Below are 25,657 nucleotides of genomic sequence, written 5' to 3' on the forward strand. Positions count from 1 at the left end.
CCCTAGAGGTGGCAAATCAACCTTGAGTTATTAATTAGTATTGTTAAGACCTATTTAATTTGATATATATCACCATAATATAGAGGTAAGATTAGTAATGGTTATGACAGTGTAATGTGAAATCGAACTAAATGAGTCTTAATAGATATCCGTTAACAACCAATAAATTGATTTGACACCTCTACGTTCTAACTGCCCTTGCTCATCACCATTGCCACCTTCAACCCAAGTGGTTTATCCATATACAATCAATTGCTAAAAGTCTGTTGATAATATCATAACTGTGATTCAGTTACATCCCTATTTCAACAGGCTTGAATCCAAAATCTTCATTCAATTAAAAGAAAGTGGCAGTAGATCATCACTTATTTTGTTTCTTCTGCAATGAATGTATAACTTCTAACTATGCGGACTAAGAAAATTGTATTATAGTAACTTAATTAATTAGACAAGAACATATATATAGTTAATGCATCGAGGCCTCTTTAACCAAAAGAAAAAAAAAAAAAAAAAAAAGCATCAAACCCTAACTAATTAGCTAGTAAAGGTGCCTTCGTCTATGATCACATCCTATATAAAAATTAACAAGTGTTCCGGAGTATTTATGCTCTGAATTTCCGTAACGTTAAATTTTTATTTTTGTGTTTTTTAAGGAAAAAAAAATCTAATAATTAAAATTTATAGAATATTCAATAATCCTGAATACTATAAAATCCCCAATCACGTATCTTTCTCTCTGAGTACTTGTACTTGTATTTGGTCAATGAGTGACGCAACAAAGTAGAAAACTCAAAGGTGTAACAGTATATAGCAGAGTGTTGGGATATCGATGAGTGAGGGAGACAAAAGAGAGATTAAATAATTAATGAAACCTCGAAGGATCATTTTCCCTTCTGGGGCATAAGTACTTGTAAGAATGGAGAGAAAAAAAGATGATTGCAGAGAAAGCTCGATCGACTTTCCTTCTGGGGCCTACGTTAAAAGATTGCAGGGAAAAAAATATGTTCGAAAAAGATCGAAAGATTTCCTTCTGGCCCGGCGGGCGTAAGTACGTACTTAATTAGAAAATGATTGCAGAGTAAGCTCGATAGATTTCCTTCTGGGCCGGCATAACTACGTACTTAAAAGATGATTCCAGAGAAAGCGCAAGTGCCAGAGTCCGTGCGCCTCTCCCGACTTTTATCATGATTTATGCATGCACGATTGCGTATCCATGCAAACAAATAGTTGATTTGATTCGAAAATTACCACGGCAGAATCAGAAAGCACGTACGCGACTACAGTAGTTATTGCTTCTTATATATTCATATATTTGGTTAATAGTTGACCAAGTTCTAAGGGTTGGCTGGCTAGCTATCTCTTCTGTCTGTTGTGTTTTACAGAGAGAGAGAGAGAGAGAGAGATGGAGGAGATTTACAGTGGTGAGCATGAAGAGAATAATGGTGTTGTTAAGGTGCGCAGCACTAGAGAAAAAGGTGAAGGTGATATAGTGGAGGAGGAGGAGGTTCTAAAGAAGAGGATTGCAGGCCATCCATTGTATGGGCTGTTGCTGGAGAATCACACCGACTGTTTGAAGGTATATATATGGAAAAATTATATACATATATATGTATATCAGTCCTTTTTCAGTTTCCCTTGTACAGTTTATTTGTAATTGTTAGAAAGATATAATTCACCTTAAAAAACAAAAAAAGTATCTTCACAATATGATGGTCAAATCAAAGATGTGGAAGTCCTAAAAGGATGAATCACGAGAAGATATACCTGAAAAAATAATAATAAAAATATATCTTCACAATATGATGGTCAAATCAAAGATATGGAAGTTCCAAAAAGATTGTCCATTATTGGAAGAATAAACCGTTCTACAGCCGTCCTACCTTGTCCTAGCTACACACTAGGACAGCTACCCTGTCCCCTACAGCCGTCCTACCTTGTCCTACCTTGTCCTAGCTACACACTAGGACAGCTACCCTGTCCCCTACAGCCGTCCTACCTTGTCCTACCTACACACTAGGACGGCTACCTTGTCCTACCTACACACTTGTATCATGTATACATATCCTTGTAATCTTGTAGAGAAATATAATGAAAAAAAGCATTCTCTTCCATATTTTCCACATGGTATCAGAGCCGTAACCTTAACCGGCCTGACTCCATTGTTGTCCTTTCTCTTCTTCTGCACATTCGTTTCGATAATGGCAGAAGATAATCTTTTTGACTCAGAAGCTGAAAGCTTCACAGCTCCTGGCCCTAGTTTTCCAGAAGCTGAAGTCAACCCAAACCAACGTTTGTGTTCTGTGTTGTTAAATGAGTTTAACTATCTTCCATGGTCCAGATCAATATCTCTTGCCCTTGGAGGAAGATCCAAACTTGGATTCGTCAATGGAAGTATTGAAGCACCTGACGTCGCATCGTCGGAGTATGAAGCATGGCTGTGCAAAGACCAGCTGGTCATGTCGTGGCTCCTCAACTCCATGGATCCTAAGCTGTCTGAAATTTTCAGTTTTTCAGAATCCTCTAGTGCTCTTTGGAAGCCAGTCAAGGACATGTATGGAAATCAAAACAATGCTGCTCGAGTGTTCCAGCTTAAGAGGAATCTTGCAAGTCTTCAACAAGGTGATAAATCTTTTGTTCATCATCTCGGTTGCATGAAAAACATGTGGAACGAACTAGAAATGTATCGACCACACACTATCGATGCTGCCGTACTGTTAAAAAGGTCCGAGGAAGACAAAATCTTTCATTTGCTTGCAAGTTTGGGTTCTGAATATGAAGATCTTAGAAGCCATATTCTAATGAATCCCGAACTTCCATCATTTGCAAGTGTTTGCACTACTATCCAGCGAGAAGAAGTACGCAGAAAAGTCATGAATGTTGACGTAAAACCTAGTGTGTCTGAGGCTAGAGCTTTTGTGACAAATCACAAGTCATTTGGAGATAAAGTATACAAGGGAAAAAGGCCAGATCTGAAGTGTCTACATTGTAATAATGTTGGACATCTAATAGATCGATGCTAGATATTGCACCTTGAGTTGAAGCCAAAGTTTGAGAACAAACCTTTAAGAGATCATAAGGGCTCACATGCCAGACCACATACAAACAAGTACCATGCTGTTGCTGCTACATCCATCAGTGGGTCGATGAACTTTACAGCCAATCCGGCTGACTTGTTGAATGAGTTCTCAACCTACCTCCAAACCAGAAAAGGAAGCACAGGTGAAACGTCGACTGGGGAAAGTCAAACTGCTCTTCTTGGACAGTTTGCAGGGTTCTTAGCTGAATCTTGTCATGTACCTCAAGGAGACATTCCAGGTATCATGTGTGCTCTTTCAACTGCTTTAAATGTTAGTCACTCTCATGATTTTTGGATTATAGACTCAGGTGCCACATATCACATGACAAATCAATATTCTAAGCTATACGATTTTGAAAGCCACACTAAACCATCACTAGTTTCTGTAGCAAATGGTAGAGGTGTGCCAGTTCTAGGTAGAGGGAAAGTTAAACTGATCTCAGAAACTGTTGAGTCCACAGCGTTATATGTTCCATCTTTTCCTTTTCAATTATTGTCCGTAGGAAGGATTACAAACTCTCTAAACTGTCGTGCAATTTTTTCCCCCCACAATGTTGTTTTTCAGGATCTAGCCACCAAGAAGCTGATTGGTGAAGGTCATTACCTAAATGGGCTGTACTATTTTTCAGAGGACCTCAATGTTCCAAAGGGGTTCCAAGTCAGCTCAAACCTAGAATATCGGTTGTGGCATCAACGCCTAGCACATCCCTCAGAATCTGTGTTGTCTACGTTGTTCCCTAGTTTATGCAAATCCTCCCTTGTATGTGAAATTTGTCATTTGTCAAAATCTACTAGACTCCCATTCAATTCTTCCATGTCTAAGACTAGCAAGTTGTTTGAGATGGTGCACTCCGATGTTTGGGGACCTGCACCTCTAGAGTCTTTTGATGGTTATAGGTACTACGTTATCTTTGTTGATGATTTCTCAAGAGCCACTTGGTTGTACCTCCTAAAATTCAAAAGTAAAGTTATGGATGCTTTCAAGGACTTTCATAATCTTGTCATGAACCATTTTTCGTCCCAAATCCACATACTAAGGTCTGATAATGGCACTGAATATACATCCAAAAATATGACTAACTATTTGAGCACCCATGGAATTATACATCAAACAAGTTGTGTAGGTACTCCTCAGCAAAATGGAATTGCCGAAAGGAAGAATCGGGACCTACTTGAAAAAACCAGGGCGCTAATGTTGCAAATGAATGTGCCTAAGAGGTTTTGGTCTTAAGGAGTTCTTGCAGCCACCTATCTTATCAACAGATTGCCTAGTCGTGTTCTGGATACAAAATCACCATCTGAGGTTATGCAAAACAAAAAAGGTAATATTTCCCATCTGAGAATCTTTGGATGTACCTGTTATGTTCATATTCAATCCCATCACCGAGACAAGCTTGATCCCAAAGCTGTCAAGTGTGTTTTCATGGCATACTCCTCCACCCAAAAAGGGTACAAATGCTACAATCCGTGCTCCAGGAAGATGTTTGTCTCAAGAGATGTACGGTTTGATGAAAACCAACCATATTTCAACAAATCATCAGATCAAAATCGTCAGGGGGAGCATTTCCTAGATCTCTTCCCATTGCCAAATCCAGTCGAACCAAGTGATTGTGTCCATTCACTACCTCACAACCGGGACTCTTATGCAACTCTTAATGATAACCTGCTTATTGGAGACGACACTGAAGCCTCAGAAGCACAAGTAGTTCCCCATGACCATAACACAACATCTATACAAGAGAGTGGAGCTGAACCTATTGTGATCCCAGCTCAACCCCGCAGGAATCCGACTCGAGATCGACATCCACCATCAAGGTTGCAAGACTATGAAACTTACCATGCCAGGTACCCTATTCACAAGTTTGTAAATTACTCCAAAGTCTCTCACTCTCATGCAGTCTTCCTCAGTAAACTGTCCTATGAAAGTGAACCAAGGAACTTTCAAGAAGCCAATCGTCAAGTTGTGTGGAGGCTAGCCATGGAAGAAGAACTCAAAGCCTTGAATGAAAATAAAACCCGGAGTGTAGTTCAACTTCCCAAAGGCAAGAAGGTGGTAGGCAGTCGATGGGTCTATAAAATCAAGTTTAATTCTAATGGCTCAATTGAACGACACAAGGCAAGATTGGTGGCTCGCGGTTTTACTCAAACTTTTGGAGTGGACTATAAGGAGACATTTGCTCCCGTGGCTAAGATGAGCACAATAAGGGTTTTGTTATCTGTTGCAGTGAACCATGAATGGCCATTGTACCAAATGGATGTAAAAAATGCTTTTTTACATGGAGACCTCGAAGAGGAAGTCTACATGCAACTACCCCCGGGTCATCCACAAACACAGAATTCAGGTATGGCTTACAAGCTTCATAAGTCAATCTATGGCTTGAAACAATCTCCTCGTGCCTGGTATGCCAAACTGAGCTCGGTACTTGAAAATTTTGGGTTCAAGAGAAGTCATGCTGATTCCTCCCTGTTTGTTCGAATAGGATCAGTTGGCAAATTAGTTGTACTAATCTATGTTGATGATATCATCATCACAGGTGATAACATTGATGAGATTCACACTCTTAAACATTCTCTTCATCAACAATTTGCCATTAAAGACTTAGGAGTTTTAAAATACTTCATTGGGATTGAACTGGCCACTTCACCCAAGGGACTTTTTTTTAGTCAAAGGAAATATGTGATTGACTTACTTCAAGAAGTGAAGATGATGGATTGCAAACCAACTCGTACTCCTCTTGATAGCAAATTGAAGTTGGACTTGACAGGAGAACCTCTCAATGATATCAGTTACTACCAACGATTGGTGGGTAAGCTTATATATCTCACCATCACCAGATCGGATATAACTTACGCCGTCAGTCTTGTAAGCCAATTCATGCATGCACCCACTGAAGCTCATTTAAATGTTGTTAAAAGAATTCTCAGATACCTCAAAGGCTCCATTGGTCGGGGAATCGTCATGAAAAACAATGGTCATACTCAAATCATTGCCTACACCGATGCTGACTGGGCAGGGAATGCTATTGATAGAAAATCCACTACTGGCTACTGCACGTTGGTTGGAGGAAACCTCGTGACATGGAAGAGCAAAAAACAAAATGTAATTGCTCACTCAAGTGCCGAAGCTGAGTATAGAGCCATGGCTTCCACTGCATGTGAACTCATTTGGCTCAAGGGCCTTCTCTCGGACTTGGGGTTCTCAATCAACACACCTATGTCACTTTTCTGTGACAATCAAGCAGCTATGCATATTGCCTCCAATCCGGTGTTCCATGAACGCACCAAACACATTGAAGTTGACTGTCACTACGTTCGGGAACAAGTTCAGTCCAAGGTAATTCAAACCACATTCACTCGAAGCCAAGATCAACTTGCTGATATTTTCACGAAGTCTCTTGCTTCTCCTCAGTTTCAAAGTCTGCTCTCCAAGCTTGGATCAATTAACCTCCTTGATCCAGCTTGAGGGGGAGTATTGGAAGAATAAGCCGTCCTACAGCCGTCCTACCTTGTCCTACCTACACACTAGCCGTCCTACAGCCGTCAAGCCGTCCTACAGCCGTCCTACCTTGTCCTACCTACACACTAGGACGGCTACCTTGTCCCCTACAGCCGTCCTACCTTGTCCTACTTACACACTAGGACGGCTACCTTGTCCTACCTACACACTTGTATCATGTATACATATCCTTGTAATCTTGTAGAGAAATATAATGAAAAAAAGCATTCTCTTCCATATTTTCCACATCCATTTTGCATGTAATTACTGTGGGCAGATGGGTTAGGCCGGATAGTTATAATTAAGGTATAATTTAGACACATATGCTAATCAAGTGGTTGCCAGGTTAATGGATGGACCGCATGCAACACACACACACACACAATCTCTCTCTCTCTCTGGTAGCTTACCAATATCGATGTCAATATTGTCAGGTGGGTTTGGGTGAAATTGGAGATCAAATCGATGATAAAAGCACTACTACAACGGACAATAACATTGTCAATGCCAAGCAACTCATCAAGGACGCTACCAGCAGTGATCCCAATTCTTTAGACCTTGATCAGTTCATGGTATATATACCATTATTTTCTAGAAAGTGCATCAATTTTGTGTGTGCTATACGAATTATTGATCAAAGTTACCCTATCTGATATATATAATAATTATTGGCAGGAAGCGTACTGCAACGGTCTAAACAAGCTCAAAGAAGCCATGGCGGATCCCATGAAGGAAATGACATCTTTTATCACTACTATGTATGCTCAACTTGAGGACCTCAGTGGTTCCAAAAAAAACCATTAATCACCCGACCGGCCGGCGACGACCTGGCTGTATCGTCTGCGTTTCAGCCGAGGAATAAGAACATGTTGAGAGAGAGAGAGAGAGGCTAGCTACGTTAATTTGACTGATGATGAACTACTCATGTTAACTGATGTTGTGTCGCTATTACTTGATAAGTTAAGAATGTTTCTCCCATGCATGATGTTGTGTCGGCCCATTTTATTTTGGGTTAGTACCCCACAGAAACCCAACCAGGTAAAGCTTGGCCCACTTTATACTTTCCACATGTCAACATCTTAGTGGTCACGACACACGAGACAGTTACACATAAAGAATGAGAATCTTCTTAGGAATCCTTTTGTGAGAATTCAAATGATTATTTTAATCATGTTTGTTTATTATAAAATATGTGATTAATTTTTATCAATTATTATTTATATTTAATTTTAAATATTTTAAATAATTTTTTACTACACGATAAATTGATTATAGAATCTCTGTAAATCGAATCCGGAGGCGATCCTCGTACACACATAAAAAGCATTCAACCGCACTACACAGAAACCGGAGAGAAAGTCCAGTGTGTCCTTCAAATTCAAAAAGTGGCAGAGACCATATACCCCCGTCAACACGGCAACTCAAAGAAGCAAAGATCGAAACTTCGTCGTCAAAACATTACACTTTCCATCCGATTCCATCCAATTCCACTGAACTCCTCCTGGGTCTTTACGAAAACCCAAATCCCAAATAGAATTCAATTTCAAAATCTTGGTTTTCTTGAACATGGTGAAATCGGCGGAGAAGGGCGGAGGAGAAGGGTCGGGGCCGGTGGCTCCTTTTCTCAGAAAATGCTACGAGATGGTGGATGATAAGGACACCGACTCCATAATCACGTGGAGTGAAACCGGCGACAGCTTTGCTATATTGGACATGGCCCAGTTCTCGATTTCAATGCTGCCCAAGTACTTCAAGCACAGTAACTTTTCTAGCTTCATGAGACAGCTCAATATCTATGTGAGTTCATTGTTTTCTTACCTTTTGATTAACTGGGCAAAGTTATTTTGTCTCGGTTATGCATTCATGGGGTTTTTCTCTTTGTTTAGTTGGCTTTTGGAATTGTGCTGATATTTGTATTGGGGTTTTTGCAGACTTGTTTGTTTGTTAATTGTTTGTTGTTGTTGTCGTTGTTGTTTTTGTGCCAATATAAAATTATTGCACGTTTGTAAATTGTAAACAAGACGAGGTTTCACTTTCAGAAGCCAATTTTCTTTCCTGCGGATACGATCAAGTTAGCTCTATTTCGTTTCGACTGTGAAATCATGCTCGATTCGTTTGTTCAATGTTACCCTTCATCTATAAAGTGTCTATCTTGCAAGTATTGCTAATGTTGGGAGTTTTGCATTTTTTTCGGATTTCTTTCAAGTTGAAGGAATTGAAAGTTTTCTGTGGTTAAAAATTTAAGTGGCACTCGAAACGATCTGTCTAAGATGTGATCGTTCTGTTTCCCAAGCTTCATCCATTTCCCTTCTTTTTGTCAATCTAATTAAAAGGTTGTGCTTCAATCGCAGTTCCCATATATGCTTTCTTGACTGAATTCGGATATATTTGAGAAAATGGCACCTATTTAGATGGATTGGCTTGTAATGTAGCTGTGATAGACTGAAGTGTGAGACATAGTCAGATGGCTTTTCTTGTTTTACTCTTCAAATGTATGCATTGTACGTGCTCTATAAACACCTCTGTGTATATCTGCATGACTGTAAATGTTTTGTTACTTGATTTGTCAACCGATATCGAGTATTAATGAATCTTAATATTTCAGGGCTTTAGAAAAATAGATTCAGATCGTTGGGTGTTTGCAAACGAAGGATTTATTCGAGGTCAGAAAATTTTGTTGAAGAATATTGCTAGGAGGAAACATCCACAGGGCACAGATCAGAAAAAAGCATCACAGCAAAGTCCGGATAGGCCATCTGAAAACATTAGTGAAAATGGTCTATGGAGGGAAATTGAGAACCTGAAGACTGATAAAGTTGCTCTGAAGCAAGAATTGGCAAAGCTTAGGCAGCACCAGGAAACTTCGCAAAATAACTTGCGCCTCTTGAGGGACCGCCTTTGTGGAATGGAGAAGAATCAGCAGCAGATGCTGTCGTTTCTAGTGATGGCCATGCAAAGTCCTGGGTTTCTGGTTCAGCTTCTTCAGCCAAAAGAAAATAATTGGCGAATTGCTGAAGCTGGTGATATGATAGAACAGTGTGTAGATGATGATAAACCAGTGGTTTCTAACGGTGCGATAGTGAGGTACCAACCACCGATGATTGAAGCCCCAAAGCATGTACTCCTACCGAATTCAGGCTCAGAGAAACAACCGGAATCTGATGCTTATCTAGATGGAATGGAAGATTCTGTTGTGAATGCTGATTTCATGAAAATGCTAATGGATGAAAGGTCAAGCCCTATAGAAAATCACGACCCATATACCCTACCGGATATATCTGACAATGGTGCATGGGAGCAGCTTCTTTTAGCTAGTCCTTTCTTGGAAAATATTGAAGGCACAAAGGAAAATGGTGAAGAGCATGCTGAGACTAGAATGGAGGTGGAACCAATAGTATCTGATCTGGACAATTCACGCGATTTTGATTATTTGGTCGAGCAAATGAAGAAATCTCAGAACTTTGCATTGGAATCAACAGTTTATGGAGCTAATATGGAGAGCTCTCAAAACTTGGAATTTATAACTGAACACATGGGACATTTGGCCTCTGACTCTAACATGGAAACGAAATCAGGAACGTAGCAGGATAACTTCTGTGTAACTTAGGTTTTTTCTGTCGGCTCTAATGACAGCTTATCGTGGACACTTTTCGGTCCATCTTCCTTCCACAACTCAGTTTTAACAAATGTGAGTTGGTTCTTATCCTCCACATGTATCATATCATAATGTGTGTCATTGTTCTTTTACAATGTCGTTGGAAATCATCTTTGCATTCATCGAGGCTACCTGGAGATTTGAAGTAACGTTATTTGTTGCTTGCTGTACGCTAAACTGTATCGACCTACGTCTTCTTGATTTTGCTTATTGACAGAATTTCGTAGGCTGGCACAACTTGGGATGATCACTTAACAGTTTTGCTCTGCTTGTACATTAATTTTGAGTGTTCTTCGTCAAATATAATAGCTACTTGGTTAAAGTGAGTTGAAGAATTGTCTGCGCCACTGCAGTTTTGCGCTGCTTCCATGTTGTACCTTGTAAATTCATGCGGACACCAAATGCTGTTCCAATTTTTCGCAATACAAATTAACACCTATTTCCTAGGTATTTACGACGTTTTTATGTGCTACTCTTATTAGCTTTCGATGAAAAAGTGTAAGTAGGATCGCAGGATGAACTTGTAACGAAAATAATGAGCAACATCAAAATTTCCAAACATGAAAGCGAAGCATATGAATATAAAACAATCTTAACAAACATGAAACATGAAGCGAAGCATACGAACGTAAAACAATCTTAACAAAAGACGGGGTGTCGTATGATTTTGTAGGACAAATGTGTTCATGGATGGATGGCTTTTGCCAAGCCAAACGCAGTTGCCGATGCTATGGCTCCGATGAACGCAGTCTGGAAGGCACTCGAGAAGGGTTTGTTATCGGTGAAACGGCCCTTGGCGTACCCAAATATCAGCAATGCCAGCAAGGTTACGACAACTGACGCAACCAGAGCTTCCCTAGCCCTCGGAAAGAAGACGTAAGGAAACAAGGGTACTGCTCCTCCCAAAACGTAAGCAACGGCAATGGTGAGGGCGCTGTTCAAGGCTCTCCCTGGATCTGGCTTTTCCAATCCCAGTTCAAACCTGAATCATCACTCAAGTTAAGTTAATTATAATAGATGAAAAGTAATGAAATGACATGAAATATTTGGAGCTAACGAAAGTCTTGACACAAAACCAAAAGCTGTAACATTCTACATGACCTACTACCAAAATTTCATTGGTGATCAATAACCCACCAAGTTTCTTACATGCAGAAATAATCCGTGCATAACGAATTTGGTATCAATAATGTCAATGTTTATATCGATATCATTGTGTCGGTAATATGTGAATATGTTTTATTCTTAACATGTTCATTGTACCAATATTATCAACAATTTATCGATATTATATCGATAAAGAAGCGTCATGTCCAAAAAAGAACCCGACTATTTTAAGTAGGAACAACTGTATGCTATATATGAAATAAAATTCTAATTAGTTAAAAGATCAAAACAACTGATATCCTATCAGAATAGCAGACAATTATTCTGAGAAGTGTGTGATATTCAAAATTTCAACACCAATGAACAAAAGATTTTTAAGTGCTTTTTATCCATTCACGGTGTGAATGACAGAATGTGATGGATGACCACATGGGTTTTGTCCATGTTTCTAAAGAGAAGCCAACTTTTGACTAAGCGCTTACACTTAACACAAAATATACCCCCACCCACCGACTCGTGCAATTCACAGAATATCCACATCACGAATTAAGATTCTTTTCATATTTTTGTGTCGTAGTCAACACATCCGGAAATCCGGATTTTCAATTTAAATGTGCAGCCTCTACTAGCCCATCACTTCACACACTTCATACAAAACAAAACTTTTAAACGGTTCAAATTTTCTCTTTCTTAAACGATCCGAATTTTCGAATCTATCTACTCTGAACACAAAGATTCGACGAGAATTTCAATTCCCTCATCACTTTACCTACTTCATAAAATATTCTTCTCTCTTTTTATGAACAAATCTCCGAAGAAAAAGAAAAATGTCTTCCTATGATTTTAAGTTTTCTTAAGTATATACATTTGACTTATTAGAAGCCGAATTTTTTTAAGATCGTATTAAAAACTTAGGTACAAAGAAACGAAATATTACTCTATCCAACCGAGCTAATGCATGACTCCAGAATTTAAGCAAAGTAACTTACTTCATCATGAAATCGAGCCATGCTTGGGGCTTCTTCCTTAGAGAATTCACGACAGGTGTATAATCATGTGCCTCTATTCCATACTCCGCCAATATCTCCTCCACTTCTGCCGCCTCTGCAATTACCCCATAATAAACAAAAACAAATTTCACTCTCTATATATATACAAGCAATAATAGTTTAACTAATTTAAAATATAAACTATTAGAAAATAGATTTCAACTTAGAGCAAAAACGGAGCACACCGCTCCATTAACTTGACTATGAATGCGGAGATACAATACGATAAAATGATATGAAAAATCTTTAAAAAGTAAGATCCAATATGTCATAGATATGGCAGTTAAAAATATATAATAATATATAAAATGAAAATGATATAATTTAGAACATATTTTGATAACACAGGAATTCGATTTCATCTCCGAATTCAAGTTTATTTAATTTGTTGGAGAAGAAAAGTTGAAAACCTAATTCCCTTGTTATATATATATATATATATATAGAAGAAGTGTGAGTTGTATTCATAGTTCCAATAAGGGGCAAGCTCTTCATATTTATCAGATTTCAATTGAAACTTTGTCTCCTATTAAATTTCTCTTTTTTAATTTCTTATTTGAAAGTATAAAAGTATCCAAAAAACATGATACGTGTAACCCTTATATGGGATACATGTATCCATCAAGTCAAAGACGTGTTTGTCGACTTGATACATATCCGATGGGTACTTGAGAGTATCTGACGAGTATCGTAACTAGCGAAGTATCAAATATGTGATACGCCACCAAAGTGAAGTATCCGTGAGGTAACCATAATATAAGGTAAACTTTTAAACTAACTGATAATTAAATTAAAAAGAGGAAAATAATCCAAATTAAACCTGCATCAGGATCGTTTACAATTTCTTCTTGTTCTCTCCTCAGCTCCCTCACGTAGTGATCCGATTCACTTTTTGCCGCTAGATATCTGCGCAATAAAATACCAATGCATCAAAATATTACCAAACAAGCTGTGATATCAAAGGATGGCTGAATCGAAAGAGTACCCGCCGAGTCCCATGGAGATAGCACCGGCTGCGACTTCGGCGATGCCAGCAGTGAGGACGATAGATGACGTGGCATTGGCTCCGGACAGTCCCGCAGCGAGAGCAAACGGCACAGTAAGACCGTCAGATACGCCGATGATGATGTCCCGGACGATCTCCCCGGCGGTGAAGTGGTTCTCGGTGTGTTTATTCAGCAGTGCTTGCTTCTCGGGGTCTAAGTTGGTCTTTTGTCCGTCATTAGCCATTGATAAAAAAATGAAATAGGGTTTTGAAGCCGTTTAGATGTCGGAGCGTTAGGTTTACATTAGTACTGTAATGGTTTTTTATTTATAGACGACGAGATCCGGAGAGGATCCGGATTCACATTCACAGTGTACGTAAGGCTTGCGTGGGTTTTGCTTCTAAGGTACATACTATTTGGTTGCTCCTTCAAATAAATCAAACAAAATTAATAATTATAATGGAACAATAATGTATAAGATACAAAAAGCGAATGGTTATCATCTCTCTAATATTTATGAGTCTACTAATAACCAAAGATTTAATGATAATTTTTCGAAAATAACCAAATATTTGTTTATAATTTTTTTTTATATGGAAAAATTAGTATTCCTTATCTAGTTACTAATGTTCATTGACCGAAACCTTATCAGTTTTTAGATTTTGATCAAAGACCTAGTATTAATGTATTAATGAATTTACATGTCAGTTACATAATGTTTTAAAATAAAAATTAGAAATTGATTTGGGTTTTAATGGTCATATAATTAATTTTCCATTCAAAACATTTTCAAAATGAAAAAAATAAAATTAGAATAAGTTTGTACCTATTGATTTTGTATAAAAAGATTTTCAATTTTTAATTTTAAATGTACCCATTCATATAATTTTTTTTATTTTTTCTAATCTTATATGTACCCATTCTTAAATATTCTAATTTATTATATATAAAATGTACCATTTTTTAATATAAAATGTAACCATTTTTTTGTATATAAACTCAATTCAAGTTTTTTCTTATCCATTTTTTAAACTTATATAGGTACTTTATATTATGTTGATTTCAGAATATATTCATGTCAAGTTTAATGAAAGAAATTTAATAATATTATTAAGTCTAATATCTATTATTTCTTTTGTGCTTTTGAAAAATGTACTCATGTTTTGGTACAATAATTTTTTGGTTAGTTTTGATGAAGTACCCATGTTTATGCGCGCGCGCACATACACACACATTGGATAGTATAGTTTATCTTTTATCATATATATATTTTAAGATAATCTTTTTAATCCTATAAATTATGGATTTATTTAAAATCTCATTAATTACTGTAAACAACTACAAATGTCAAATTTTAATTTAAAATAAAATAACTTACATAAAAATACATTATAACATTAACGTCAAGAAGTTCGATAAAAAATTGAAAACCACCAAAGTTTCAGTTAAAGAACATTGGTAGTTAAGGACCGTATCCTCATTCTCCTAATTTTATCTATGTGTTTATTAATAACCAAAGATTTTTGCTTGTCTAGTGGGTCGGTTGGAATAGGTTGTGACCAGCCAAAATAGACTTGAGTCCACTCCTTTGTTTATTGTGTCAAAATGTGAGATAGACATGAGTGAACATGATGGATTATGAATCCATAATAGAGTGGTTTATCTAACATATCCTTATACATAATTACAAGTTATGTCTTACATATCACTACCAATCCGATCCTATCCCTAAAGTTTAATCTCATCTAACTCACCGAATGGTCCTCAAGTTTTGACTGGATTAACAAACAATGATGACGACCAAATTATTAGTGAATAAACCTTGCTTGAATAAACCTGCCTGCCGGCCTTGCACACAAAAATCCAAGACTTTGTACGCTTGCATGCTAGTAGGGCATGCAGGCGGTATCGCATGCATATGGAGACGGAATTGGGAATCTAAATTAGGAAAGAGAAATGTTAAAGACTCCATCAAAATAGATTTTTTCGTAATGCTTTATAATATTAGTACGTAAGTTGACATTAAACTATGAGATATAGTCTCCTTAGCATCAGAAAAACAGTCGATGCAATTATATTAGTACAGACAGTTGTAGCCTTTACACCTTCAGTGGGGAATATAACTTCAGAATCTCTGGATCTGAAGATTTATTCAGAAGGTCTGCTTCTATTGCACCACATGAAGGTCTGGGAATCTCAGGTCTTCATCCCTTCTAACGGGACACTCGACCCACGTCGGAAGGACCCAACGGAACTGGGAGTTTTATACAATTTTAATGTGCAAGTGCAGTTTTAAGGTTAGGATTTCAGAAAAACAAGAAGAAAAATATGAAAATAAAAGGGGAAAAAAAATCCTTTCGAAGAAGAGGGAAAGATGAGAAAGAAAAAAGAAAAAGCATGAGGGAGAACTTGATCGAAAAATGGCAGCCCAGCAACCCAGTTTTCTGCTTTGGTTCTTTCATTTTCTTTTAATTTTTTGTTTTTTGTTTTTTTTTATTTCTAGTCGTATAAAAATAAACACTTGTCAATACCAAAATACAGGCAGAAGGTAGGTAGGTAGAGAAAATCTTGGCACACCAGGTCTGAACTCCCCCAAAATAATTTAATAAAATAGAATAAAATACAGAGTTGTGTTCAATTTTGATCATCTGTTACTTCAAAGGCGTGTGCGCAACACAGGCCTCGATGACCACTTTGACGTGAACGTAGTGGTGCAAGTTGAAATGACTTCCCCCCTTTTTTACAATAATTTTTTTAAATCCGAATCTGAAAACTTTGAATTTGAAGAGAAATGTTAAGAATTTTTTTTTGAAAAAATAAAATTTTCATATATTTTTGTTCACTTCATGTTTCTTGCATTATATTTTAAATATTATTAAAAATAATTAACGTTAAATTATAAAGTAACAAAAAATTTATGATGAATCTCATTTAAAAAAAACCTCTTTGTAACATTTGTCTTCGAACTATTTTAAAAGATTGGAACAAATCGGAAGGCATTTAGTAATTCCGATGACTCCAAATTTTATAACGCTGTTCTGCACTTATTTCGATATTTTTTTTATATAGTATTCTGACTTTTTATAATTTTATGATACGTGTTGTTATCAACTTTGTATTTTAGTATTTGTTCTTAAATACATTTTGTTCATTATATTTTGTATCAAGGCGTGTGTCTGCCACAGGCCACTTTCGTTGTTTTTTATATTTTATTGTTTGATCTGTCACTTCAGAGGCGTGTGTACACCGCAAGCCACGATGACGCATTCACAGGCATCTAGCTGTGCAAGTTGAATTAAGTTGCCCATTTTTTTATAGTAAGAATCCGAATATTTTAAAAGAATTGAGAACAAATCGGAATGTATTTACCAATTCTGATAACTCTGAATTTTTTATCCAAATTTTTTCAAAGTATTATGATCGATTCCAATAAAAAAGAGTAAGTAAACTGCCGTATTCACAAGAGAGACAGACGAAGTTGCCAACCAATTGCTGTTAGCAACTTTTGTTTGTTCATTCTTTGAAGGAAGTGTTAAAAACAAAAAAAAAAAAAAAATTGTAAAGAGTGAGCAAAAAGCAAATACCAATGAAAACGGAATCTAAAATTTCAAACAAGAAGTCTGCAAGCAAGTAGACTTTTAGGGTAGCAAAGCTAGCTCTTGGTATCATTGGTATTGGACAGGTGGGAAGAGGATCCTCTCCTGAGCATAGGATGGGGATCCTCCTGATCACGAAATCCGAGCCATTCAATTTTAATCCAACGGTTGCAATTATTATAACTTTTTAGGAAACTCCCTGTTTAGAATTGTTGGATTAAAATTAAACGGCCTGAATTTCGTGATCAGAAGGATTCTCATCCTGAGCTCAGGAGAGGATCCTCTTCCGGACAGGTGAACCCGGCTACATAACAACTATTACTATTTTCAAAATACTTTTAAGTTTTTATAGTTATGTAGTATATTTTATTTCAACTTTTGTATTTTAGTATTAGATTTAGATATATTTTGTTTTTATATTAAGGCGTGTGTCTGCCACATGCCACTTACAAATGCTGAAGCTAAAATAGATTAGCCGACTAGGCGTGTGTGAGGCACAAGCCTAATCCATACGCTTGCCAATTTTTAAGTGAGTTTGATTTGAGTGCTAAATTTTTGTGTAACTTCAAAATTTGTGTCATAATAAATAAATTTAAGTTCAAGTTGAAACTAGAAATATAAATCAACTAACGAAATTAAAAAGTTTCATTCAAAACCATGAATTAATAAGTTACAAACCAAGAAATAACAACTACACCAATATAGTACATTTATAATAATAATAATAAATCTCTGTAAAACTAAACCTACCAGGTTTTCTTACCAAAATCGAATTGTATACCTTCTTTCAACAATTATTATTATTATTATTTTTTTTTTTGAGAAAGTACGATATTCATTAAGAGTATTAGAAACCGTAGAATGGGATGATAGTGTGCACACATGGATATATATTACTTGTGTTTACATTTTTTTTTTAAATAAATATTTTGGATATATAGAAAATTAGCAGCATTAATTCATAGATAATGTAATATTACACAAAGGACCAATGAATTATCTGGTAAATAACTGAAACAAAACGATATGGAGCAAAATCTTATCATGCATGGATATTCTTCGTTCTTCAGTTCAGGTCTCCAGATTTTCAGCAATCAATAAGGTCAGGAGAATTCAATCTTTCATCCTTAGAACAAAAATAAATAAATTAAAAAATCCAAATACACACCAAAAATACTCAAAAAAAAAAAAAAAAAAAACCCCACAGCAATACCAGAAGCTCTATCAGCAACAAAAGATAACCCAAAAAACTATAAGTTCAGATTTGGGCCTCGGCCCATATTTTTACTTTACTGTTCTGGGCCTTTGTAATTGATAATGACTCCTAATTTCATCATGATGGGCTTTATTAAAGTGAAAAATAGAAAAAACGGAAAACAGAGAGACAAACCGCGAAGAGGAAGGAACGGGGGACGAGAAGCAGACCAACTCGCTCAAAATCTCTACACGGCGGTGGAGGAGGCAGACGACGTCGTGTCGGTTTCTGGTAACTTCTGTCTTCTTCCCTGCTACCTCACTGGTTCTCTTATTCCGGGGACCTGCTAACGTCGTCGTTTTGAACTGAATAGAAGAATAAAAGTAAAACCCTCTTTACCTGAATTGGGGCTTCTGGTACTCGGTTGATTGACATTGATTTTACTGCATTGTATTATCGAACCAACATATCATTTCTGTGAAGGAATTAGTAGGTTGGTTGTAAATTGTTTGCTGGGCTGCCACTTTAATTTGCTTTTGTGTTAATTTCTGCATCTAAAGTTACGTAATTTTGTTAATTTTTTGCAAAAATTGTGCCCCGAATTTGTTTAAAGCTCATAATTTTATAATTATTTTTGTTTTTTTTCCTCTTATGGTGTTTCTTAATTACCCTTTTTTACCTTTCTTACCAGATTAATTGTTTTTCATCATGTCTTGGTGCACGATTGAGTCCGACCCAGGTATAGTTACATCTTTCTTGTCCATTTGGTACCATGTATATTAATGTTTGAGCGATAGTCTTGACGTGGAACTGTATAGTTCGTTGTTTTTGATATATCAATTGTACTGAAGTGAAACACATCACATGCTCTACGAGAATTGATATTTCTAGCAATAAGCATTATGGGGTCCATAAGTTTGGTTTTGGGAATGTGTTTTTGGGACCGTTTGAGTGATGAAAGTTGTGATCTGGCGACGCAGATTGATAGCGTATAGGATTTGAGTAATTTAGTAATGGATAATATGCAGGAGGACTTCAAATTTCCAAGAAGCAAATTTATAATTTTCGAGAAATTAGAACAGCTGTAGTATACATGAAGTGTACTAGTTTTTTCAAGGTCTGCTTTGCCTTTCAGGGGTGTTCACTGAACTTATTCAGCAGATGCAAGTAAAAGGTGTGCAGGTACGCTTTCTTTGACGTCTTTTATGTCTATGACTCTATATTTATATTTTGTTTGGGATGCACTTATCCTAGTTTATAGTTGACGCCTACTATTACTGCTCGAGGTTAGGCTTTAACTACTTCTTGGAGATGTCTTTGCTCCTTTTGTTGGTAGATCGATTATATCTAACACTTAACACTTACCCCTTTTCCCCTTCTTGGCTATATCCAACTTTTACTTATCAAAGAAATTGTTTACTTTATTTCCGTTGGTATGACCTTGCAGGTTGAGGAACTGTATTCATTGGACCTTGATTCTCTGAACAATCTGAGGTACGTTAGTTTCTGTTTAAGATTTTATCTCCTGGGCAGATATCCTCATTTTTGTTGAAACAAATGTTTGAGGTTTATATCTATGTTATCATTGTTTTAGTTACTGTTTTTCCCTTGAAATTTACAGGCCAGTGTATGGTTTGATTTTCCTATTCAAATGGCGTCCAGGGGAAAAGGATGACCGCCTTGTAATTAAGGATCCAAATCCTAATTTGTTTTTCGCAAGCCAGGTTGGTTTTTTATTGTAAAAGTAGTGGTATATTTGTAAGGTCTTCTTATCAGAAGGTTTGTATATCCTCCCAGGTCATCAATAATGCTTGTGCAACCCAAGCAATCTTGTCTATCCTCATGAACTGTCCAGATGTTGACACTGGTCCTGAACTGTCAAAACTGAAAGAATTTACGAAGAACTTTCCACCTGAACTGAAAGGATTGGCAATAAACAATAGTGAAGCCATCCGTGCCGCCCATAATAGTTTTGCAAGGCCTGAGCCATTTGTTTCTGATGAGCAGAAGGTAGCTGGAAAAGATGATGACGTCTACCATTTTATAAGCTACTTGCCTGTCGATGGAGTCCTGTACGAGCTTGATGGACTGAAGGAGGGACCCATTAGCCTTGGACAGTGCCCCAGCGGGCAAGGTGACATGGAATGGTTGCAGATGGTACAACCTGTAATCCAGGAACGTATTGAAAGGTATTCCAAAAGCGAGATAAGATTCAATCTCTTGGCCATTATCAAGAACAGGAAAGAGATGTATACTGCTGAACTCAAGGAACTCCAAAAGAAGAGGGAGCGAATTTTGCAGCAGCTGTCTGCCTCACAGCAAGATAGACCAGCTGACAGTAGCAAGTTTGAAGCGCTGAACAAAGCTCTTTCGGAAATCAATGCTGGGATTGAGGGTGCAACAGAGAAGATCTTGATGGAGGAAGAGAAGTTTAAGAAGTGGAGAACAGAGAACATTCGCAGGAAGCACAACTACATTCCGTTTCTGTTTAACTTCCTCAAGATTCTTGCCGAGAAGAAGCAGTTGAAGCCGCTTATTGAGAAGGCAAAGCAGAAGGCAGGCAACACTAGATGAATGAGATACAATGATGTTGTGGTTAACTGTAGTGTGGGCATCTGGGGTTATTTTAAGTGTTGAGTTGTAAGTTAGGGTCAACCTAACCAGATTATACGTGTTTTCGTGAGGTTACTCTCTAAACTTAGAAGTTATTTTGTTGAGACATTCCCTGGAATTGACTTGTTCACTTTTGTTTAGGTCAAGAAACATACATGTCTTAAAAAATCTGGTAGACATCATAGCTTCTGCGAGACTTCACGGGAGATTTTTTGTGGCATTCAGGCGGACATTGTTTAAATTGCTCTTAGACTGGCTAGTGAACTACCAGTCGCTACGGTTATATCCGCACTTGCGACTGTGTTGAACCGTATCGTATTGGAGAAATGAGAGTGATACAGTACTAGTACCCCCGTCAGCTGTGGTACTTATACTCAAAACTTGCCATTTGTACAGTTTTTTTACAGCTGCATTTAAAATTCATCATGCTTATATACAAGAATGAAAACAAACGCCATTTAAGCACTACGGTATAGTTGTATTTCTCTTCACTTGTGAGAGGTCTTAGGTTTAATTCTTACCAAAGACGAATTTGAACTACATTATTGCTAGTCTATAGTGAGCTAAGCCCACCTCTCCTCCCTTTTAATGCAGATAATATCGTTTGTTTAAACTAAAAAAAAAAAAAAAAAGGGAGAACGAAAACGTTTAAAAAATAAAAATTCCGGAAGCGCCCACCGTGGGGCTCGAACCCACGACCACAAGGTTAAGAGCCTTGCGCTCTACCAACTGAGCTAGACGGGCTCGGATGATTAGTCAACGGTCATTAACATTAATCAAAAAGCAGCAAAGCCTTATCCAAATCCTCTCGTTTTGGCGCCATCATCAACCGTCAACGTTTGATGGGTCGGCCTTTATATGCAGTTTAGATATTCAGGTAGTTGAGAGAAACAGAGACTTCCTAATTCAATTATTGAAATCAAGATTAAAGAAAATCAAACACATTTTCCAGATAGTCAATGGCTTACTGCACCGGAGGAAGACAAAAAGAAGGCTACTCAGTGGAGGCGACGGCGGCGGTGAGGAATCGGTTGTCCGGGCTCCGCCTTGACAGCACCTTCAAGTCTTCCTCCGTCGTTGATCCCAAGAATCCCACGAAAACATTGAAGAGGCGATCCCCCACCCAATCGCCACCGGTATCCGAACCCAACGCCAAGAAAGAGAAGCTTTCTCTCCCTCCTACTCCTCTTCTCCGCCGCTGCATTTCCGACACTTTCTTTTTCAACCCAACTCCTCCGGCTCTCCAGTCTCCTCCGGAGCCTACTGTCACGGTTACACCGCCGTCACCACCACCACCTGCCCCAACAACCAATAAAGTCTTCGCTTCTGCCTCTGACTCGGCCATTAATTCGAAGCCCAAACTCCGCCGCTCCGTCTCCGATCCCACTCCTCGCTCACCGAAAACCGTCTCTGGCAGTGACGAGGATGACGAAACTCCCAATTCTAAGGTTTTCCTGAATTAATTAAATTTGCTAATTAATAATTTCATGGTGGTTCTTGGAAATTGATTATTGTGTGTGGTTCCAGAGGCTTGCGAGGATAAAGAACCGGGTAAGAGAGATGAGCCTGTGGTTCCAACAAGTCATGCTTGATGAAGTCGAAGATCACGACGAAGGCGACGAAGAACAACACCATCAAGAACAAGATGAAAATGGAGGCACATCACCCGCTGATCAGCATGCTAATCATAACACTAACTCTGTCAGCGCTGCTGAGGTGCCTACTGGTGTTCTTAATTTCTTTCGTTCGTAAATTGGATTAATTCTGGTGTTAATTAAGCTTTGGATTGTTGCAGGATGATTGCGAGAGAAAATTTGAAGAATCAGTGAGGGTGGAGAGGTTGGAAGAGTGCCAAGTCATTCGCTTCAGGTGCGGCTGCGGCGTTCCTTATAACTTCCTTCTTGCCGGAGACAACTGCTACTACAAGCTCATGTAGATTCTTGTGGAGGCAACTGCTTCTACGAAAAGCACTTTTTATTCTTGGCTTTCCCTATTGTTTCATTTTTTCTTTCATTCTTCTTTCGTTTTTGTTTTCGCTTTTCTGAAGTAGAAAATCTGGAACATATGATCTGAGACGATGTAAAAACGACGGCATTACTTTGTTTACTAAATTGCAAGTACAAATAAATAAAGTCTTCGGGTTCTATCTGCGAATGAATGAAAGAGTGTTGTTTTTCGATGGATTGCTCAACGGGGCGAAGTGAATTACACAAGGTTCTCCTATTTCTTTTCCATCTGATAAATTTCTTGGTTCATAAGTTCCTGTAGCGAAATCGAATCAAGAGGCTTGGGCAACTGAGGTCTACGAACAAGAAGCTCCTTCGTTACTTGTTCCATCGTTGGACGAGATTTTGGTTTGGTGCGCAAGCATCCCAACGCCAATGTCGTAACCATAACCACACCAGAAGCTGTTTGTCGATTGCTGGGAGGAGAGAGCCGTGGATCCAATACATCTTCCAACGTTATTTGTAGAAGCGAAGGCAACTTTGAGGACTGTGAGGAAGATGCGGAGATCAAGGAAAGAAGTTCTCCTGGATGTCTTCCCATGATTATTTCCAGGGTGAGCACTCCAAAACCATAAACATCGCATTTTTCAGTCACGGCAAGTGTGTGTGAAAGTTCTGGTTTACGGAAAACAAGCAAGTGTATTAGGATATAAGAGCTGAATCAAAGAATAAGTGAAGTTAAAAAAGCTGAGAAAACTATGGGTTCACCTGGTGCAATGTATACCGGAGTGCCGGCAAGTATTATTGTTCGATTACGCAAATGAGGATATAAGAGCCGTGCTGTGCCAAAGTCGGATAAAGAAGCCACCATGTCCGAGTTGAGAAGAACATTGCTGCTACTCACGCTTCGGTGAATGATCGGTAGGGTGCAGTTGTGATGCATGTATGACAACGCATGCGCTACGCCTTCGATGATATGTAACCTCTTGGTCCAATCCAAATCTGCAGCTTCAACATCATTGCCCAGAACACTGAACAAGCTTCCCCTTTCCTTGTATTCATACACCAAGAACATACAACGCCTGTGCAAGCAAAACCCAAGAAGCTTCACAATGTTTCGATGTCGGATTTTTGACAGCATTCTTGCTTCATTCTTGAAACTCTTGAACAGAGCTGGTTCCCCAGCTTCCCAGTGGTGGAGCTTCTTCACGGCTACTACTTTTCCGCTTGGTAGCTGTGCTTTGTAAACACTGCCATAAGCTCCGCTCCCAATACAGTATTTTATGTCAAAGTTCTCTGTTGCTTTCGTGATATCTTCGTATGCGATTTTTCCATCAAAATTCCACATCGAGAATAAATCTCCGTTCTTTGTTACTCCACCGGACTTGTTTTTCCGAAGTAATAAACATCGAGGAAAAACAAAATAACCAAGAATGAGGAAAGCTAAAAGAATTCCAGGAACCAAGATTTTCACGAGGACCAAGTTCTTGCTGCTGGACCTGGTTCCTATCGAGTCACCAAATGAATCATTGTTGCCGCCGACAAATGCATCAGGTGGAAACGAATGCTGGAGATCAGTTGGGATATGACCCTTCAAGGAATTGTTTGACAAACTGAGTCGACGAGCTCTGTGCAACAAATTGAAAGAAGGGGGAATGGTACCAGTGAGTTTATTGTGGCTGAGGTCTAAATATTCCAACGAATTCCTCAGGCTCCCAAGCTCAGAAGGTACTTTTCCTCGTAGTGAGTTATGGCTGAGGTCAATACTAGTCAGTGCAGAGAGGTAACCAATCCGAGCGGGAATAATCCCAGTTAAAAAGTTGCGGCTCAATAACAAGAGTTGTAACTTCGAGCAATTCCCAAGATCAGTTGGGATCGATCCTATTAGACTGTTACTGGAAAGGTCTAGAACCAAAAGATTGAAAAGTGATCCGATTTCAGGTATTATGTTACCCGAAATTTGGTTTGACGAAAGAACAAGATATTGTAATTGTGTTAACTGAGAAAGCTCAGGAGGTATGACTCCGGATATCTTGTTCATGGACAGGTTTAGTGCCTTGAGCTTGACTAGATGACTTAGAGACGGAGGAATTGAACCGGTGAGACTGTTAGCACTAAAATCCAAATGTTCCAAGTTGTTCAAATCCCCTATTTCGAAAGGGATGGAACCGTTGATCTGGTTCCATTCGAGGGACAAAGATTTCAAACTAGTTAAACGGCCAATGGTGGCGGGAATGGGACCAGTGAGCCTGTTTGCTGATAGTTGCAGGGTGACCAAGTTTTTCAAGTTCCAAAGACTTGAAGGGATATAACCAGTAATTTGATTGTAAGAAAGGTCAAGGTGCTTGAGCTTGGAAAGAGTACCTATTTCAGATGGAATGCTGCCCTTGAGTCCTCTTGCATGAAGCCGAAGACGAACAATGTTTGGAAAGCAAGAGAAGTTGAATTTTCCAAAATTGCCATCGTCCCCCAACTGGAACTCAGGTGGCAGCGAAATCTCCGTGATGCTTCCGGCAGTGTTGCAAGTAATGCCGGGCCACTCGCAGAGATGGTTGGTGTGGCCACTCCACCACCCGCTGGCAAGCAGAGCCCGGGCTTCCAGTTCTAGTGACCACGGCTGCTGCGACTGGGATGATACCGTGGCCGCCGCTGATGCAACTGCCATTGCAACCACCAAGGTGGGGATGAAACGAAAAGGAAGAGAGAGATGCATCTTCTTCCAGCCTACAGTTGTATGGAAAGTTGAAACAGAAAAGAACAGGTTAGTTTATCATTCAGTTGACTGGTTTGCGTTGACGCGTAGCTAATTACTTGACCACAAATTAGAGTGCTATTACTTTCAAGTTTCAAATCAACGCGTTGCCTTGTTGACTAAGCACTCTTTTGTTCCCACAGATTTTTTTTAACCATGATTCTCAAAAATGGCGGGAGCTGCTTC

General features: G+C 38.4%; 6 protein-coding genes and 1 non-coding gene across 10 annotated transcripts; 4 read left to right on the top strand and 3 right to left on the bottom strand.

Annotated features, from left to right (window-relative positions):
- The first annotated feature begins 1,402 nt into the window (after nucleotides 1-1,402).
- Nucleotides 1,403-7,376, top strand: KNATM (KNOX meinox protein). The gene is made up of 3 exons (XM_068475673.2): nucleotides 1,403-1,576; nucleotides 7,007-7,144; nucleotides 7,248-7,376. The coding sequence occupies exons 1-3, from the start codon at nucleotides 1,403-1,405 to the stop codon at nucleotides 7,374-7,376; spliced, it is 441 nt and encodes a 146-aa protein (XP_068331774.2).
- A 491-nt stretch (nucleotides 7,377-7,867) lies between these two features.
- LOC137738245 (heat stress transcription factor A-8-like) lies at nucleotides 7,868-10,684 on the top strand. The gene is made up of 2 exons (XM_068477875.2): nucleotides 7,868-8,369; nucleotides 9,178-10,684. The coding sequence occupies exons 1-2, from the start codon at nucleotides 8,139-8,141 to the stop codon at nucleotides 10,153-10,155; spliced, it is 1,209 nt and encodes a 402-aa protein (XP_068333976.2). The 5' UTR covers nucleotides 7,868-8,138; the 3' UTR covers nucleotides 10,156-10,684.
- Nucleotides 10,685-10,737: 53 nt separating this feature from the next.
- LOC137736589 (vacuolar iron transporter 1-like) lies at nucleotides 10,738-13,696 on the bottom strand. The gene is made up of 4 exons (XM_068475832.2): nucleotides 13,369-13,696; nucleotides 13,204-13,289; nucleotides 12,324-12,438; nucleotides 10,738-11,209 (listed from the first exon to the last, which is right to left on the bottom strand). The coding sequence occupies exons 1-4, from the start codon at nucleotides 13,611-13,613 to the stop codon at nucleotides 10,912-10,914; spliced, it is 744 nt and encodes a 247-aa protein (XP_068331933.2). The 5' UTR covers nucleotides 13,614-13,696; the 3' UTR covers nucleotides 10,738-10,911.
- Nucleotides 13,697-18,315: 4,619 nt separating this feature from the next.
- LOC137737503 (ubiquitin carboxyl-terminal hydrolase 2) lies at nucleotides 18,316-20,923 on the top strand. 4 transcript variants are annotated; one of them, XM_068477005.2, is made up of 6 exons: nucleotides 18,316-18,451; nucleotides 18,852-18,899; nucleotides 19,296-19,342; nucleotides 19,608-19,654; nucleotides 19,782-19,884; nucleotides 19,958-20,923. In XM_068477005.2, the coding sequence occupies exons 2-6, from the start codon at nucleotides 18,869-18,871 to the stop codon at nucleotides 20,732-20,734; spliced, it is 1,005 nt and encodes a 334-aa protein (XP_068333106.2). In that variant the 5' UTR covers nucleotides 18,316-18,451; nucleotides 18,852-18,868; the 3' UTR covers nucleotides 20,735-20,923. The 4 variants fall into 4 exon arrangements, with proteins under 4 accessions (XP_068333106.2, XP_068333107.2, XP_068333108.2 ...); XM_068477006.2 differs by having other exon boundaries at nucleotides 18,337-18,653; XM_068477007.2 differs by having other exon boundaries at nucleotides 18,345-18,543.
- Nucleotides 20,924-21,444: 521 nt separating this feature from the next.
- Nucleotides 21,445-21,517, bottom strand: TRNAK-CUU (transfer RNA lysine (anticodon CUU)). Its single transcript has one exon. It is a non-coding gene; the product is annotated as a tRNA-Lys (tRNA).
- A 123-nt stretch (nucleotides 21,518-21,640) lies between these two features.
- On the top strand, nucleotides 21,641-22,921 carry LOC137737496 (uncharacterized). Its single transcript, XM_068476994.2, has 3 exons — nucleotides 21,641-22,221; nucleotides 22,301-22,489; nucleotides 22,569-22,921. The coding sequence occupies exons 1-3, from the start codon at nucleotides 21,733-21,735 to the stop codon at nucleotides 22,707-22,709; spliced, it is 819 nt and encodes a 272-aa protein (XP_068333095.2). The 5' UTR covers nucleotides 21,641-21,732; the 3' UTR covers nucleotides 22,710-22,921.
- LOC137737494 (uncharacterized) lies at nucleotides 22,844-25,521 on the bottom strand. Its single transcript, XM_068476991.2, has 2 exons — nucleotides 23,488-25,521; nucleotides 22,844-23,394 (listed from the first exon to the last, which is right to left on the bottom strand). The coding sequence occupies exons 1-2, from the start codon at nucleotides 25,430-25,432 to the stop codon at nucleotides 22,994-22,996; spliced, it is 2,346 nt and encodes a 781-aa protein (XP_068333092.2). The 5' UTR covers nucleotides 25,433-25,521; the 3' UTR covers nucleotides 22,844-22,993.
- Between the last annotated feature and the right edge of the window lie 136 nt (nucleotides 25,522-25,657).

Source organism: Pyrus communis, chromosome 13, assembly GCF_041283825.1.
Source record: "Pyrus communis isolate YQ-2024b chromosome 13, ASM4128382v1, whole genome shotgun sequence".
In the NCBI taxonomy this organism is placed as follows: domain Eukaryota; kingdom Viridiplantae; phylum Streptophyta; class Magnoliopsida; order Rosales; family Rosaceae; genus Pyrus; species Pyrus communis.

Coding starts and splice junctions, on each gene's coding strand:
- LOC137738245 (XM_068477875.2), top strand. CDS start 8,139: ATGGTGAAATCGGCGGAGAAGGGCGGAGGAGAAGGGTCGGGGCCGGTG. Junction 8,370..9,177: donor TGAGACAGCTCAATATCTAT/GTGAGTTCATTG, acceptor TTAATATTTCAG/GGCTTTAGAAAAATAGATTC.
- LOC137737494 (XM_068476991.2), bottom strand. CDS start 25,432: ATGCATCTCTCTCTTCCTTTTCGTTTCATCCCCACCTTGGTGGTTGCA. Junction 23,395..23,487: donor TCCGGTATACATTGCACCAG/GTGAACCCATAG, acceptor TCCGTAAACCAG/AACTTTCACACACACTTGCC.
- LOC137737496 (XM_068476994.2), top strand. CDS start 21,733: ATGGCTTACTGCACCGGAGGAAGACAAAAAGAAGGCTACTCAGTGGAG. Junction 22,222..22,300: donor ACGAAACTCCCAATTCTAAG/GTTTTCCTGAAT, acceptor GTGTGGTTCCAG/AGGCTTGCGAGGATAAAGAA. Junction 22,490..22,568: donor ACTCTGTCAGCGCTGCTGAG/GTGCCTACTGGT, acceptor GGATTGTTGCAG/GATGATTGCGAGAGAAAATT.
- KNATM (XM_068475673.2), top strand. CDS start 1,403: ATGGAGGAGATTTACAGTGGTGAGCATGAAGAGAATAATGGTGTTGTT. Junction 1,577..7,006: donor ATCACACCGACTGTTTGAAG/GTATATATATGG, acceptor CAATATTGTCAG/GTGGGTTTGGGTGAAATTGG. Junction 7,145..7,247: donor TAGACCTTGATCAGTTCATG/GTATATATACCA, acceptor AATTATTGGCAG/GAAGCGTACTGCAACGGTCT.
- LOC137736589 (XM_068475832.2), bottom strand. CDS start 13,613: ATGGCTAATGACGGACAAAAGACCAACTTAGACCCCGAGAAGCAAGCA. Junction 13,290..13,368: donor ATCTCCATGGGACTCGGCGG/GTACTCTTTCGA, acceptor TTTATTGCGCAG/ATATCTAGCGGCAAAAAGTG. Junction 12,439..13,203: donor TGTAAACGATCCTGATGCAG/GTTTAATTTGGA, acceptor GGGTAATTGCAG/AGGCGGCAGAAGTGGAGGAG.
- LOC137737503 (XM_068477005.2), top strand. CDS start 18,869: ATGTCTTGGTGCACGATTGAGTCCGACCCAG. Junction 19,343..19,607: donor TGCAAGTAAAAGGTGTGCAG/GTACGCTTTCTT, acceptor ATGACCTTGCAG/GTTGAGGAACTGTATTCATT. Junction 19,655..19,781: donor GATTCTCTGAACAATCTGAG/GTACGTTAGTTT, acceptor TGAAATTTACAG/GCCAGTGTATGGTTTGATTT.